General features: G+C 41.4%; 1 protein-coding gene across 4 annotated transcripts in view; it reads left to right on the top strand.

The window, feature by feature from the left end:
- The window catches only part of PTPRR (protein tyrosine phosphatase receptor type R), a 240,454-nt gene that overhangs the window by 145,409 nt on the left and 79,614 nt on the right, over positions 1–15,431 (top strand). For all 4 annotated transcript variants that reach the window (XM_004752436.3, XM_004752437.3, XM_004752438.3 and 1 more), the window contains one exon: positions 4,757–5,019. In XM_004752436.3, the coding sequence (XP_004752493.2) occupies positions 4,757–5,019 (263 nt within the window). The remainder of the gene's footprint in view (positions 1–4,756; positions 5,020–15,431) is intronic.

The raw sequence follows: 15,431 nt of genomic DNA, 5'->3' as shown, positions 1-15,431 counted from the left end.
CTTGTATTATGCTAAGAACACTTAACATATGATCTACCCTCTTAGCAAAGTATTTTATGTATACAGAGCAGGATGATTAACTATAGGATCTATTTAGTTTCCTAATTTTACAGATGAGGAGACCAAGATTCTGAGAGGATAAGTGACTTGACCAAGAACATACAGTGGGGAGGGGGTTCGGGAGATGGGGGTTGGGCGGAGTGGGAGAAGAAGGGTTGAAATTCAAACCCAGAACTATCTGGGTTAAAAGTCTGGGCTCCTTACCATGATCTATTGTATAAAGGAATCAAACTGGTTTCTTGAAGTCCTCACACTCTGTCTTGTGAACATCTGCTTCTGGCCACGAAAGGAAAGATGATGAAGATGCCTATGTTATCTTTTACTGGGTGTAATTTTTCCACATATCTCTTCTGGAAGCCTGTGAATTCCCAGAAGTTAGGGTTCTGTGCTGTCTTTGCACCTGCAATGTTGCTTCCAGAATGTGGTAGCGACTGACTCACGTCTACTCAACTGAAAGAAATGAAAGAATGAACTCTTCCAGAACTGACTGTAAAATACTGTAAAGAAAATACTATGGGCTTTTAGTTGATGGCTTTATTTTTAAATTGGAACATATTTTAACCCAAACATCTTTTGTGTTACCTACTTAAGAGATTTTTTTTTAATTATTGAAATATACCTGCCATATAACATTGTAGAAGTTTAAGTCATACACTTATGACATTTGGGGGGTTTTTTTGTTTGTCTTTTTGTTTTGTTTTGTTTCCTTGTTTGTTTGTTGTTGTTGTTTGAGATTTTTAAGTGAAAATTATAAGCAGCACAAGAGCTTTATTGAATTTTTTTGTAGCTTTCCTCTCATTTCTGTGTTCCTCTGGCTTTCTTCTCCCTGCTACTATTTGACTTTTACAGCCCCTCTCTTGCTCAGTATTTCGGTTTTCTTTCCCTAATGACCAAATGACTTTATTGCATCCTGAGATTTAAACAAGCTCTTAAAGTAAAACCAAAACTACTGATTTGCCCTTGTTATCATAAGCTTCTAGGTTGAACTTTGCCACACAGTGCATTCACAAAGATAAATAGGTCTGTGCTATCTTCCAGACCATGATCTGCACAGAGAAGAACCTCTGACACACTTTTCCAGAGGCTTTGGGAAAGGAGTTGGGAAGAAGCATGTGGGGATTTAGAAGAAACGGTAGAGTTAAATGATCACAAGCATTAAGTCAAGAAACTTGGATTCTAGACTTTCTTTCTAACCTTCTAGAAGTCATTCGAGTGTTCTGAGTCTAAATGTGAAATGAGATTATAGCAGATGATTTTTAAGAGCCCTTATCCCAGTTTCTCAGCAGCGGCTCTGTTGATGTCTGGGGCTGGGTGATTCTGCTGGGGGGAGAGGGTCTGTCCTGGGCACTGGAGGGTATCTGGTGGCATCTCTAACCTCTGCCCACTAGATGCCAATAGCGCCTCCCCATATAGCCCAGTATGACTACCAAACACAGCTCCGGACATTGCCGAATGCCTCCGAAGGGCTAAAGCCCAGCTGGTTGAGATTGACTCCCCGAAACTTAACTCCATAATGACCATCCCATTGCCCGTCACAGTGTCTTCAATTCTTTACACATTTCGCCAGACGGCCCAGTCTCCCTCTCGAGGATTTTTGAAGTGTCTTGTAGGCATTATACAGTTCTGCTTTTCCCTGATTAAAGATATATATCAGTTTGTACACATAGTTTGTACACATACGTAGATTAGAAAGTTGACCTATCACCAGAGATGAAGTGAAGGGTTGACTGTAAACTATGTGACAAAGGTCCTTCATCAGGAACAGAAGCCCGAGCAGTAAAGGACTCTGGACTAGAGCATGTTCCACACCAATAAAACCGTAGAAGTGACCTGTCAAGAGCTCTCGGGAAGGCTAGTATTTCCTTGGCTTTTTCATTTTCATTTCTGAAATATGCTTCTCCAAATCCCAAATGTAAACAGGCAGGCACATGTTCCAATGTACCTATTATATTTAGATGTGAAGAACTTAGAATATATAACATATGCAGTATCTTTTATTAAAGATATTTTTGTAAAGGTACAGATGTATTTGTTTCTCTTCTCATTCAGGAAAATGAGTGACTTGAAACTAAGAAATAAGCTAGGGGCGCCTGGCTGACTCAGGCGGAAGAGCATGTGATGCTTGATCTTGAGGTCGTAAGTTCAAGCACCACGTTGGGTGTAGAGATTACTTAAATAAACAAATATTTTCATAAATAGTAATAAATAAAAAATAATAAGCAGCTCTCCCACCTTAAATTCTGGTGTTTCATCTTTTAGTAATTACGTTTTTAATTTAGTAGATGTGTGTTATCTGATGGGTACTGTTCTAGGGTGGGTTTTGTTTGTGCAGACTGGTGACCAGTTGCCTTTTGAGAGATATAGAAAAGGAAGAGAAGCAGTAAATTAAAAACCTCCCAATCCTTAGGGCATGATGCACAGGGTAAGGATATTTATCTTCAATATGTTCTATCCTACAGTTGTAAAAGTCTGATTTGAGTAAAAAGACTTGTCACTTAATATTAGATGTCTTTTTTTTTTCCTTACGCAGTAATATTTCTCATAGGAAAGTTGAGTACCCATTGCTTGCAACAATTTAAGAATTCTCTTTACCCTACCTTTGTCAATGAACACCACCAGTGTAAAAGTTTCCAGGTAATGAGGAAGTGAACTGATAAAAGACAATAAGGATTCCTTTTCATTTCCTGGCAGTTCAACTCATAAGATGCATTTCTAGTTCTATTCCCATGTGCATAGTCCCTTTCCTTTAAGAGACCTTTCAACCCACAAAAGATAGATTTGGTGGTGTTGAACCCCAGTGATGAGAACCACATCTGCAGCAGATGTGATTTCAGAGTCCGTCTTTAAGAATCATGCATGGCAAAGAAAACACCAGAGGTAACATAAGGTCCAGATGTAAGGCAGTGGAAAGTGCATGGGTCTGCCAGTCAGAACTGCCTTAGGGCTTGGGTCTGTCCCTGCTGACTGTGGGCTTTGGGGAAGCCGTATTATTCAGCCAGACTACAATTTCTTAAATGTATAATTAGGTCAGAAGGACCTTTAGTGACCATTCAAACTCTGATTCCCTCCGTATCCCTAATTTATAAGTCACTTAGTACAATTGCTCCTATTTCTTCTCTATCTGCTCAAGCTTCCCTCTTGCTACTATAACCTGAGACATAATTAAATTTCATTTCACCCTCTTTACATAATTCCAAAGCTCCCTCTTCGATCACAATTTGTAGTTATTCAGTTCTTAACTTTGAGTCATCTTTCTTGTGACTTGGAGTACATTTTTTTTTCAGGAAACGTATACAGGTAGCATATTTCCTGAGACCTTACGCATTTGGAATGTTCTTTCTGTTGGTTTCATTCATGTGAACTTCAGTTTATCGAGGTGTGGAATTCATGGCATTTTTTGCAATACGCATTTTTTTCGCTCAGTCACAAAAACTGCTCTGTTTTCTCCTCACATTTATTCTTCTTTCAAAGGACATACTTTTTAACTGAGAACTTTATTTTTCCTAAAGATTTTTATTTATTTATTTGTCAGAGAGACAAGCAGGGGAAGCAGGAGGCAGAGCAAGGAGCCTAATGTAGGACTCGATCCCAGCACCATGAGATCATGCCTTAACTGAGATCTTTTTTCATTCCATATCCCTAATTCCATAAGTACAAGGTGCAGTTTGTTTTGTTCAGAGCAGAATACTCTGGACCTCTCACAATACGTGACATTAGGTGGGCACTGAAAAATAGTTCTGAATGACTCCCTTCTCTCTCGTTTAATGGTTTATCGTTTATAGTGGCTTCTCTCAGACAGTTTGGTCCACCGAGCATCCCAGCAGAGTCAGTCTGATACCTTTAAAAATGACAATCCTACCATTTCTCAATTGAATTAGCCATTCCAGAAAGGACTCTGAGAATGGAGGAAGTGATATGTTTGCTTTTTCCTACATGCATTAAAAATTAAAAAGGAGAGGGACGCCTGGGTGGCTCAAGTCAGTTAAGTGTCTGCCTTCAGCTCAGGTCATGATCTTGAGATCCTGGGATCAGGCCCAGCGTCTGGTTCCCTGCTCAGCAGGGAGTCTGTTTCCTCTGCCCCCCCGCCCCCACTCTCTCTTAAATAAATAAATAAATAAATAATCTTTTTTAAAATTAAAAGGGGAAAAAGGTAAGAAACGAAATTGTGGTTTCCCAAATTATTCTTTGGTAGGTGCTCAGAATTTAATTTTTTTAAGAAGTTACCAGGTATTCAAGTTAATACATGACTAGTGTGGGTATTTACCAACGTAAGAAATTACAATTTAGAGCATGACTGTTTTTGCATTAATATTTTACAAGAATTTCTTCTCACCTGTTGTACTGGGTGCAGATCTCTGTTTCTATAAATGTCATAAGCCTATATTTCATGACTATCCCTTTGATCAGCCTTCCCTTCCAGTCATTTCGCGTAAAAACTTGCATGTGATCAAACTGACATCTGGCACTTTCATAAAATTAGCCAAATTTTCTTTTGAATGTAATTTGAGGAATAGATTCATGGACACATTTAGTTAATAGCTAGAAACACCAACACAACTGAGAAATCATTCTAAAATGCTTTGGTTGGGTGTATGATCGTTAAACCTCCATTTTAGTTGGTCTTCTGGGTTAGGGTGAGAAGGTTGTATGTTGTTGTTCAGTGTGAAAAAGCAAGCCTTTATATCTCCTTCTGTAGATTCTTTACAGATTAAAAGAAAAATTTCAGCTCTCCTTGCGACACGATAAGGAGAAAAACCAGGAGATCCACCTGTCGCCCCTTGCGTTACAACCAGCGCAGTCTGAGGCAAAGACAGTCAACAGCATGGTCCAGCCCGAGCAAGGCCCCAAGGTGCTGAGTGTGGTTGTGGACCCGCAAAGCCGATACTCTCCTGAGATCAAGGCTACCACCTCTGTCTGCCCTTCTCCTTTCAAAATGAAGCCCATCGGACTTCAGGAGAGGTAAGAGCTTTTCTGTAACCCTCTACAGGTTGCTTTTTTTTTTTTTTTTTTTAAGGATATTCACCAATTAAAAATGATAGAGGCAAAGATGATTGGCATATTGGGTAAAATTGCTCACCACCAAATGGACAGCAGGAAGAAGTTGTCTTTCTTGTCCCACCAGAGAATCTAGCTGTGTTACAATAATCTTCTAGTTATATCAGATTCTGTCTAGCTCGTGTAGTCCCAAGCCACATTCATCTTAACTCCAGGACAATTTCTGTAATCATTTATTAAGTACATTTTGAGGGCTGCTGATATGATACTATCTTCTTTAATCGTCCTCAAAACTCTGGTAGATAGAAGGACTAGGAATAAACTCAGGGTATTTCCTAACAAAGTCCCTACTGTTTGGGGTAAGTTAGGAGCCATCAATGTCACAAATCAATTTTTTTTTAAAGTTTGCCTCCTATTTCCTTTAAGGAAATGAATAGTAAATACCTCGAGATCCATGACTTTGTTTTTATTGTCTTTGTGATATAGTTATACTGACATTCTCATTTAAAGCAAAGCCAACCTGGGGTGTCTGGGTGGCTCGGTCAGTTGAGCATCTGACTCTTGAATTCAGCTCAGGTCGTGATCTTAGGATCCTGGGATTGAGCCCTGTGTTGGGGTCTGGCCTCAGCAACAAGTCTGCTTGAGGATTCTCTCTCTCCTCCTCCCACTCCCCCAACTCATGCTCTCACTCTCTAAATTAAGTAAATAAATCTTTTAAAAAAATTTAAAATTAAATAAATAAAGCAAAACCAACATTTGAAAACCAGGATATGCAAGACACATAAAAGAGGTGCTAATTCTTTACTTCCCCAAAATATTAAGTAAATCTTCCCCAGACGTTTCTTAAAATAAGAAGCTTCCTGTTTATATTTAAAATATGATTGATATTATATCCAGCGTTGCATACCACGGTAGTGGGGGAAGTGAAAGGCTCTTGAGGTACACTCCCAGGTTCATTCTCCCCTTATTTTCCTGTATCTTCATTTTGTATCACTGTTCTTTTGGTGCCTTGGGTTTTCAGGTCACATCTCTAAATTTTTATTTATTATATTTCCTATAACACACATGCACACAAACATAAACACACACACACATGCACGCCACATTCCTTCAGAAAATATAAGTTCAGAAGACCACGGTGCGCATTGAAATTTTTAGTAAGTATTGTCAAAAAATAGTGAATGAAGTAAAAAGAAAGATATTGTTGCAGTGATCTCCAAAGTCCAAGTCCCATAAAGGGAGAACATTTTGACTCCGTAAAAGAAGAAAAATGGAGAGCAATCCAATTTTCTTCCTCCTCCTCCCAAATACTGGTTGGTTTCTGAATGGATCCATGTGAGTCTCCAGGTACTATTTTCTTAGCTGGGTACGGCCACATTGCTGTTTGGGCTGTAGAAGAGATGGAACTTTCTCCCTGAGGCTAAGCAGGGGTCAGGAGAACTGGGATCCAGACACACCTTTGCCGTTGCTGAATTGAGTGGCTTCATGTGAGTCATTCTATCTGAGCCTCACTTTCCTCATCTGTGATATGAAGGGGTTAAACTTGACTCCTTTGCTTCTTCAGGCTCTTTTGCTTTTGTCACCCAAATTAGTTTTACACACTGATGTTTGCTTCAAAGAAAACCTCAAAGCAGGTGTCTGGGCATTGGTGGTGTACCGAGGGCAGGGTGTTTGAAGAGATCAGCTCAGATGAAAGCGATAAGGTGGTCATTTTCTTTTTTTTTTTTTAAAGATTTTATTTATTTATTTGAGAGAGAGAGACAGTGAGAGAGAACATGAGCGAGGAGAAGGTCAGAGAGAGAAGCAGACTCCCCATGGAGCTGGGAGCCCGATGCGGGACTCGATCCCGGAAATCCGGGATCATGACCTGAGCCAAGGGCAGTCGATTAACCAACTGAGCCACCCAGGCATCCTAAGGTGGTCATTTTCTTTCTTTCTTTTTTTTTTTTTTTTTAAGATTTTATTTATTTATTTGACAGAGAGAGATCACAAGTAGGCAGAGAGGCAGACAGAGAGAGGGGGGGAAAGCAGGCTCCCTGCCGAGCAGAGAGCCCGATGCGGGGCTCGATCCCAGGACCCTGGGACCATGACCTGAGCCGAAGGCAGAGGCTTTAACCCACTGAGCCACCCAGGCGCCCCAAGGTGGTCATTTTCTATAGATGATTTAAAGATGATAATAAAACTACCTAGAAGTCAGACTAAATTTTATTACCATCAACACCGCCAATTCTAAGGAAGGCCAGTGGTTAAATCCTCTAAGGGGTGGCTATTGCCAGAATCTTGCCTTTTGTAGGCTGCTTCTGGGCACGTTTGAATTTCAAAAGCCTAAGTTCAAGTATCTCCTTATTCATTTCAGTGAAGTGAATGTTTGCGAAGGGAGAGTACGGAGATGGCATCTTACTCATCTTTATGGTCCACACGGGGGACTCCAGCAAAGCCAAGTGTATAATCAGGGTCAGAGAGCCTCCTTGCCATCTGGTCTATAAACTTTGCTGGATCCCCACCCCTCGCCTCCCACTTCCTTCCCATCTCAGAGGAAGAGAAACTGCTCTGTCCACAAAGGCTCCAGGTCATTCCCTCTAAACCCTGATGACTTATCCCATCAGTTTTCCTTCTCTTTTTTTCAACTGTGCCCTCTTTGCTAATGCAGAAATTATAAGAATGGTACCAGGATTAGCATGCTTCCATGTTTCACATAGATGATTTTATTTCCTCTTCTCTGCCTGATCTAAGCCTCTTCCTCTCCTTCCATCAGACTGTACACTCTTCAGATTTATCTTGCTGTAACACTGTTTGCATTCGATGACTCTGCTGTGTCAAAATCCCTGTGTCTATAGGCTTAAGCACAGAGCACCTTGCTGGGCCTCAGAGGGCCTGTACTATTGGTCCCTGATCCTTCTGTTCAAATACGTTTGCCACTACCCCCCAAAACAAACCTTCCATTCCATCCAGTCTGTTCTCCAGGGTTCATGGTCACATCTGCGTCTTTGTTCACCTGGTCCCGATTCTCTCTCCTTCAACTATCTCTAGTCTCCAAATCCCAAACAAAACTTACCTCCTACCGTCGACCGTGATGTGACATTTATCTGTACCCACAGGGATTCTTCACACCTGTGAATTCTCACATGTACCCCTCCCCTAGCAGTGAGTTTCATTAAAGAATAACTCAAAAAGGGACTAAAACTGGTTTTCATCCTATCCCTTCACCAGCTTGAAAAACCCTCTCGTGTCTCCTATGGTTCTTGTGATCCTGGTACATTGTAAACACTAGAATTTTTGGATTTAATTAATTAATGTGCATTTGATTCTGGAGAGCGCCAATATTTCTGAAGAGCCTCTGTAAGAACAAATAGCTTACGATAAACCACAGAGCTGAGTCTCTGTGCTAATATTACTTCAGACATTCATCAAGTGATTGAACATATTAATCAAGTCCTTTGTTGTGTAGATTTGCAATGTAGGAAATAGGTCAGTTAGTGAGCAAGGACTGTGAAGGAACTGTCTAGAAAGGGTGTCTCCCTGTGACAGGGCACTCTCACTCGTGAGCTAGGAAATATATGGCATTAATGGAGATTGTCTGTCACAACGGAGGCCCACAAGGATTTTCAGTAGCCAGTGAATAAACATTCTCTAACTTCCCTGAAATTGTACCTTAATATGGTTTATTTGGGTCCATAAATATTGTGCAAATGATAATGTAACACCCAGATGTATGATTTTAAAGGTTTTTTTTTTTTAAAGGCTGAACTTGGGAGATTTCTATCAAAGCTAAAAAGATTCTGTTGTAGTGGAGACAATGAAAACATGGGCCTGACCAAGAAAATATTGAGTCTCCTACACCTAAACTAAAAGTTTTGTTTCCTATAATTTCCTCCAGACAAGATGGAAGGTTCCAGTTTCTGTCCCCTGCTCTCCGTAATGGAGAAACACTTCAGTGCGCAGAAATTTTGACTTAGAAGATACCTAATAGCTTCTCAACTAATCCCCCTTTGGGACATATAAGAAAAGGAAAGTGTATAGAATAGATACAGCTGAATATCGGGATATAGAGTACACAAAAATACTCTGGAAATTAAAATCTGTATTCATGCAAGACCCATTAATGGAAATGGAGCCAACTCCCTCACTTTCTGTCTAGGGAAATTGAGACCCAGAATCTTCCCTTTTTGGTCTCAGGGGAGAACAGCATAGCCCGAGACAAGGAATCTTGCCCGTGTGATTTATTGTGAGGGTGCTCTCAGGAGAAGCCTAAAGGAAATAGGGGAGGCAGAGCAGGGGAAAAGAAGCCAAGCAATGAGGTGGTTTCAGCTGATCTCAGCCTGTTCACACCAGGAGCCCTGAAACATGAGTGGCAGCTCATGAACAGTTGTTGCCCCTTGAGGCAAACAGGGTGGGCACCTGTACTCCACGTCAGTCAACCACTGGCTTTAGGCCACCCCAGGGATGGCAGAAGCATAACTTTGTAGGCACATCTGGCCTGGGCTACTCCCATCGGTCAAAGTGATTCTCCAGAGAAGTGGCACCTGTGTGTGCCGTTCACAGCCCTTACTCGCAGCAGTGGGGGAGGGGAGTGGGTGGGACGCAGCCTGGCCAAGGTGATCTAGGTGGGGCACCAACCACATTACTACACTGGCCAAAGGTGACAACACTAGTTAGAGCAAAGCTGAGTTTACACTCCAGGTTTCCTTGATCCGTCCCACAATACTCAGACCAAACAGCCTCCTTCTAATAGATACCAGTCATTCTAATGGAACCTATGACCCAACACCACCAAACGCTATGACCCACGACTCATTTTTTCAGCCTGACAATATGGGAATCATAATGTAACCCATAACAAGCAACCATTTAGAAGTTAATCCAAATTTAGTTCCAAGCAACTTCAATCAAAACAACAACTTAGTAATGCTTATGGACCCTTTACATGCATGATCTCATTTAATCCTCACAAGGGACTTATCATCCCCTCTTTAGGGGGAGGAATGGGCACTCAGAGAGTTTAAGTTACTGCCCACATAACATAATAATGAGTGACTGGGCTTGTGAGAGTGACAAATAGAATTTGAGCCCAAGCAATTTGGCTCCAGAGGCTGTAGTCCTAATAAGTACTATACTGGAGTGTGTGTGATGTAGAATATTCCCATATTCTACAGAAAATAAGGAAAATAATAGATTACAAATCAATGTATTTACTAAGTAGATCTATTATGGAGTGTCACACTGATTGCCTTAGCAAATTTCATGCTTGGCTATCAGAATGTTTTGCAGATTCTAAACAAGTAAGATTCTATGTTGTGAGGTGGATTAAAAACAGGTGGAGATCTGTGTCACCGCCAGGCTAGCTCACCGCCCGTCTAGGCCTTTCCACCATCCGGTTGTTCCCAGATGCTGGGTCGATATCCAATCTTCATATAACCATTATGTTCTACCTCTTCCTAGCGGACACAGTTGATAGAATTTTAAGCTTCCCTTATTTTTGATTACCACACCTTTTTAAAGTACTTTATGGGAATGTCCAGAGTTGGGGAGTCCTTGGAAATAGGCACAAGCCCTTTGCTTACAGGGAATATCAAATTCTTTCCTCTTTATTTGTACGATAGACAATGGTTGCATTTTTATGGAGGTGTGTCAGGGTTCTGAAGGGTTAGGAAAAAAACTTTCAGGTATTCCTTATTAGGGCACCTGGGTGGCTCAGCTGGTTAAGCAGCTGCCTTCGGCTCAGGTCATGGTCCTGGAGTCCCAGGATCAGAGTCCCGCATCGGGCTCCTTCCTCGGTGGGGAGTCTGCTTCTCCCTCTGACCTCTCCCCTCACAGCTCTCTCATTCTCTCTCTCTCTCAAATAAATAAATAACATCTTTAAGAAAAAAAAATTTTTTTCCTTATTAAAACAAACAAACCAACACCAGGATTAAGAAAATGGAAGGAGGAGTTTTTAATCTGCCCTCAAATTAATTGCAAGTCATGAGACAAAAGGCGATCGAGGTGAATGAGAGAAATGACAGAGGAAACCACCCAGGGCAGAAGCCGAGATCTATTTTGAAGGAATTGAAAGTAGTAGAGTTTGGAGGGCACCTGGGTGGTACAGTCAGTCAAGCATTGGACGCTTGGTTTCAGTTCAGGGTCCTTATCTCAGGATGGTGAGATCAAGCCCCAAGTCCGGTCAGCACCCAGCATGGAGTCACCTTAAGACTCTCCCTCCTTCTTCCTCTCTCCCTCCCCCAGCCCCTGAACGCGCGCGCGCGCGCGTGTGTGTGTGTGTGTGTGTGTGTGTGCGCGCGCGCGCGCACACACACACACACATGCGTGCTCTCTCTCAAATAAATCTTTAAAATAGAGTTCTGCCTATAAAAGGTAAAAATTAGCCACCACTTGTTGGCAAGCAAAGACCTAGCTTCTCTCCAAGCAGACTGAAGTGTCTGAGCCCCGGGTGGCCCCTGGTGGAGTAACAACAGTTTAAGTCCCACTGGGTCCGCCTCTCTGTGTCTTCCACTAGACACCCATGACCCAGGCTCCTGCGTCCTGAGATTGAAGCAGGAAAGTCTTCTCAGCATTGTTATCCCCACCGAGCTTTCAACACAGCACCCATTAACTTCCAGATCTGATCCTGGACCCTGGCTTCCTGCTTTGGTAGGTGATTTCTATTTCCACCCCCACGTTGGGGAGCAAAGCCCAATTCTTTTTTGGGAACTCTTAGAGCCATTCTATAGGCTCTGACCTGTTTTTAGAGCAAATTAGGCTTATTTCCCTTAGCTGCATAATGTTAGCACTTCTATAGAATTCTCCCTTGTCCTGCCCCTAAAGTAGAGGTTATTCCTATAATGTTTTGAGGCTTGCTAATGCCTCCACCCACAACCAAATGAGAGTTTTCCTGCAGAGAGTCCTAAATGCGGGGCTTTTTCAAATGAGATTACAAGTTTTTGCTAGGGGACTATGTTCCAGGTCTGGATGTACAGGTTGACGGAATTGGGCAAAATGGCCTTTTTTGTAGAAGCATTTTAATCAGGGCAGGTACAGATGATTCCCAGTGTACGTTTTGCCTCCTATTTTGAGAGAGAGACCAGCTCTGAATTTTCATTACTGTGTCAGGGTATTTTTTTTTTTTTTTAACCTTGCTGGCAGACAAATTGCCTTTGGAGTTCTTTGAAATGTGTCATAAAGCTACAGCTCACGGTTCTGCTCTGTGCATTTTCTGGACGCTGGAACATCGTTTTCCCCTGCAGCGATGCTCCGCTCTGTTACCATCATATCTTCCCAGCTATTGATACATGACCTCTAGAGCACAATGGTGAATAATCACAGATCACACCCAGCGGGTGACTGCAGCAAAATAATTTTTCAACTGATGGATTTGGGGTTTTTTTTTTTTTTGTTTTTGCTTTTGTTTTTACCTGGACATATATCACAAACGTTAAAATGTCATTTCCATTCCGTAATGTGTCGTGATTATCTGGATGTAATTTAAACCCAGTGAGGGGGCTCTGTTCTCCTGCATGTTCTGTAGCGGGCCTGGATGAAGGCTATTGTAGTGTGTGCAAATAGTGCCCTCTAGTGGAGAACTGCACGTTGAGGCCATTATTAGTCAGGGTCCTCTAGGGAAGAGGGTGGTTCTTGTTTCTGTTACAAATAGATAGATAGATAGATTCCGTAATGACTTGTAATGTCCTCTCTGGCAGGTGAACCATAGCCTTGTTTGGCAGATACTTTCGAAGACGGTCTCAGTGTAGTGATGAAAGAGCTATAACTTGAGAAATAACAAATTGCCTTGAACACTTTCATTTGAAAGCCATGTTCATTGTAACAATGCTTAACGTCCAATCCTTTTCATTTCCCATTCAATCCACAGGTAATTTTAAAGACAATGGGTCAAATGAAATTAATATTGCTAAGGTGTATTATAATATAACATAAATGCTTTTACTCAGGAGCTAATTTTTATTCTAACTCTGAGATGTCATGGGAGGCTCAGTATCTCTCCCTTTTCCCAGGCCCGCCATCTTGCCTGCCCCACTCCTCCTTCTCTCTCGTCTCTAGCACCATGCCTGACACATACTACCTATTGCTATGAATATTTGTTACATTTCAATAAGAAACAAAGGCATAAGTCCTTACCATTAGGTCAATTTTATGGAAAGAATTACTTCAAAAACAAAGCGAAACAGATGATCCCCATCATCTCCCCCTTAGCCTCCAGATGTGAGAGTCTGGTGCTGGCCGTTGCCTCGTTAACCACCATGAGGGAGGAGTCTGAGCTCCTCGCCCTGCACGTCCTCTCTAGCACCCTGCGCCACTGAGGAGAGCTTGTAACAACCCTTTTTGCCCTGCTCTGAATATAGTTTCCTGGATGATTAGTTTTATTCTTGCTGTGTTTTAGTTGCCATTGCCTTTTGATTTCTACAGTAGTATTTTGTGACTAAATCCCCATTCACAGAAGAATCTTCTTCTCCTGATAGAATCCTTAGTCTACCTAAGGATTCTGAAAAGTAAAGTGGAATCTTAAATCCATTTTAATCAATAATGATCATAGGAATGATGAAGTGCTAAAGGGCCTGTGACAGTGAATAGATTAAAAGTACGGCAAAGGGGCGCCTGGGTGGCTTCATGGGTTAAGCCTCTGCCTTCAGCTCAGGTCACGGTCCTGGGACTGAGACTGCATCAAGCTCTCTGCTCTGCAGGGAGCCTACTTCCCCCTCTCTCTCTGACTACTTGTGATCTCTCTCTCTCTCTGTCAAATAAATAAGTAAATAATCTTTAAAAAATAATAAAAGAAATAATGAAAGCATGGCAAAGACCTATCATAGCCTGAAAGAATATACTTCAAATGTGGATCCTTAGCCACATGAAGTCTCCAAGGGTTGCTTGACACTGCTCAGAAATCTGTTGCTTTTCTCAGCTCATTCTCATTGCCCCACGCAATCTTTCCAAATTTGCACTGCTCTCCTTAAATTCCTTTTCCCCAGCTCATCCATAGAAAAAAACAAGACCCCTGGGAATAAACTACCTTCACACCACCTCTCCAACGCTTCTTAGACTCCACAAATGCCTTCTCTCTCCTTCTCTCTTACACACACACACACACACACACAAACACACACACACACAACCCATACAAGTCAAATCTCCCAAGAACTCATTTATCTGTTTCCTTGCTTCCTAGTTCCACACATGTAATAAGGGTTCTTAAATACTGGCTGAATAATACAAAGTTAACCTTACTCATCAGAGTTAGCTTTACTCATCTGTTTCAGCTCTGAAAAGTCCATTTAGTTCTAGAAAGTTCCAGGACGTGGAAAACTTATTACTTGCCATTTCATTCCTGGGTGCTTCATTTCTCCAACCCTGTTGTGTGACCAATGAGTTTGAAAGTCTGCTTGGCTTAATATATAAGTCTTGTACAATTAAAGATACTCTATCCTGAACCTGTTATTACAGCACGGTATGCATCAAGACTCTCAAGCATGAAAAATCATGCAGTTGAATGATCTTGTATCTATAAAGTAATCTAAACAGAGATCTCAAATAACAAGATTGCAGATTTTTCCAGGTGAAGCAAGAACTTCATCTTCAAATATCCTGTAGAGATTTGTATGGAGTAACTGTCCTTATTCTTGTCTTTACTTTCCTAACGGGATTTTAAAGTTTCAGTCTTTTTAAAAAAAAATGCTCATGAAACTTTTACAGTGGGGAAATTCTTCCATCCAACTTCTTTATACAGGTAATCTTTATAGTCTTGACTGCAGCAATAGCGGCTTGATTTTTCATCACTGTTTTGTGGACAAGAGTATTTTTTTACTTTAAACCAGCTCTATAGTGTATTATGTCAACTTTAAAAGCATTTTATTGCCCACTCTGTCCTCATTGGTCATGGAGTGTTAATGTATTGGAGGCGGCAATGAATAGGAAAAAAATTAATAGAAACAGGTCCTGTCCTAGCTAAAAACTGTGCAAGAGAAGGGCCTCGGTATTAGAGAAGTTCAGAGTAGAGTGAGTGTACTTCCAGTTCAATCTCTGAGAATCAGAGAGTGTAAGCAATAAAGCGCAACACATATACCAAGTCTTGGGAGAGAGATCTTACATGTTTTGTTATTTGGGCAGATTGAGTCTAAGAGCTTGGCTCGTAGATATTTTGGAAGCATATACACAGAGATATTATTGGAATAATTAATCTCTATTAAATGTGAAATCCTTGAGAGAGCAATGAGGGACATATTTAAGAAGTGGTGAGCCCAAAGATTCCTGATTTCTAATTTAAATGTGTCCTACTAGATATGACCTGTAGGGGGTGCCCTGAAACAACAGTATGTTTTAAAAGTGAAAACCTAGGCCTCTCTGCGTGTGACAGAAATTCTCGAGTTTGGCTTTTTATCCTCTCCAGAGAC

Source organism: Mustela putorius, unplaced genomic scaffold (assembly GCF_011764305.1).
Source record: "Mustela putorius furo isolate JIRA1106 unplaced genomic scaffold, ASM1176430v1.1 tig00537227_pilon_pilon_pilon, whole genome shotgun sequence".
NCBI lineage: Eukaryota > Metazoa > Chordata > Mammalia > Carnivora > Mustelidae > Mustela > Mustela putorius.
The sequence above is the reverse complement of the archived record's forward strand: the minus strand, read 5'-3'. Positions and strand labels throughout refer to the sequence as shown.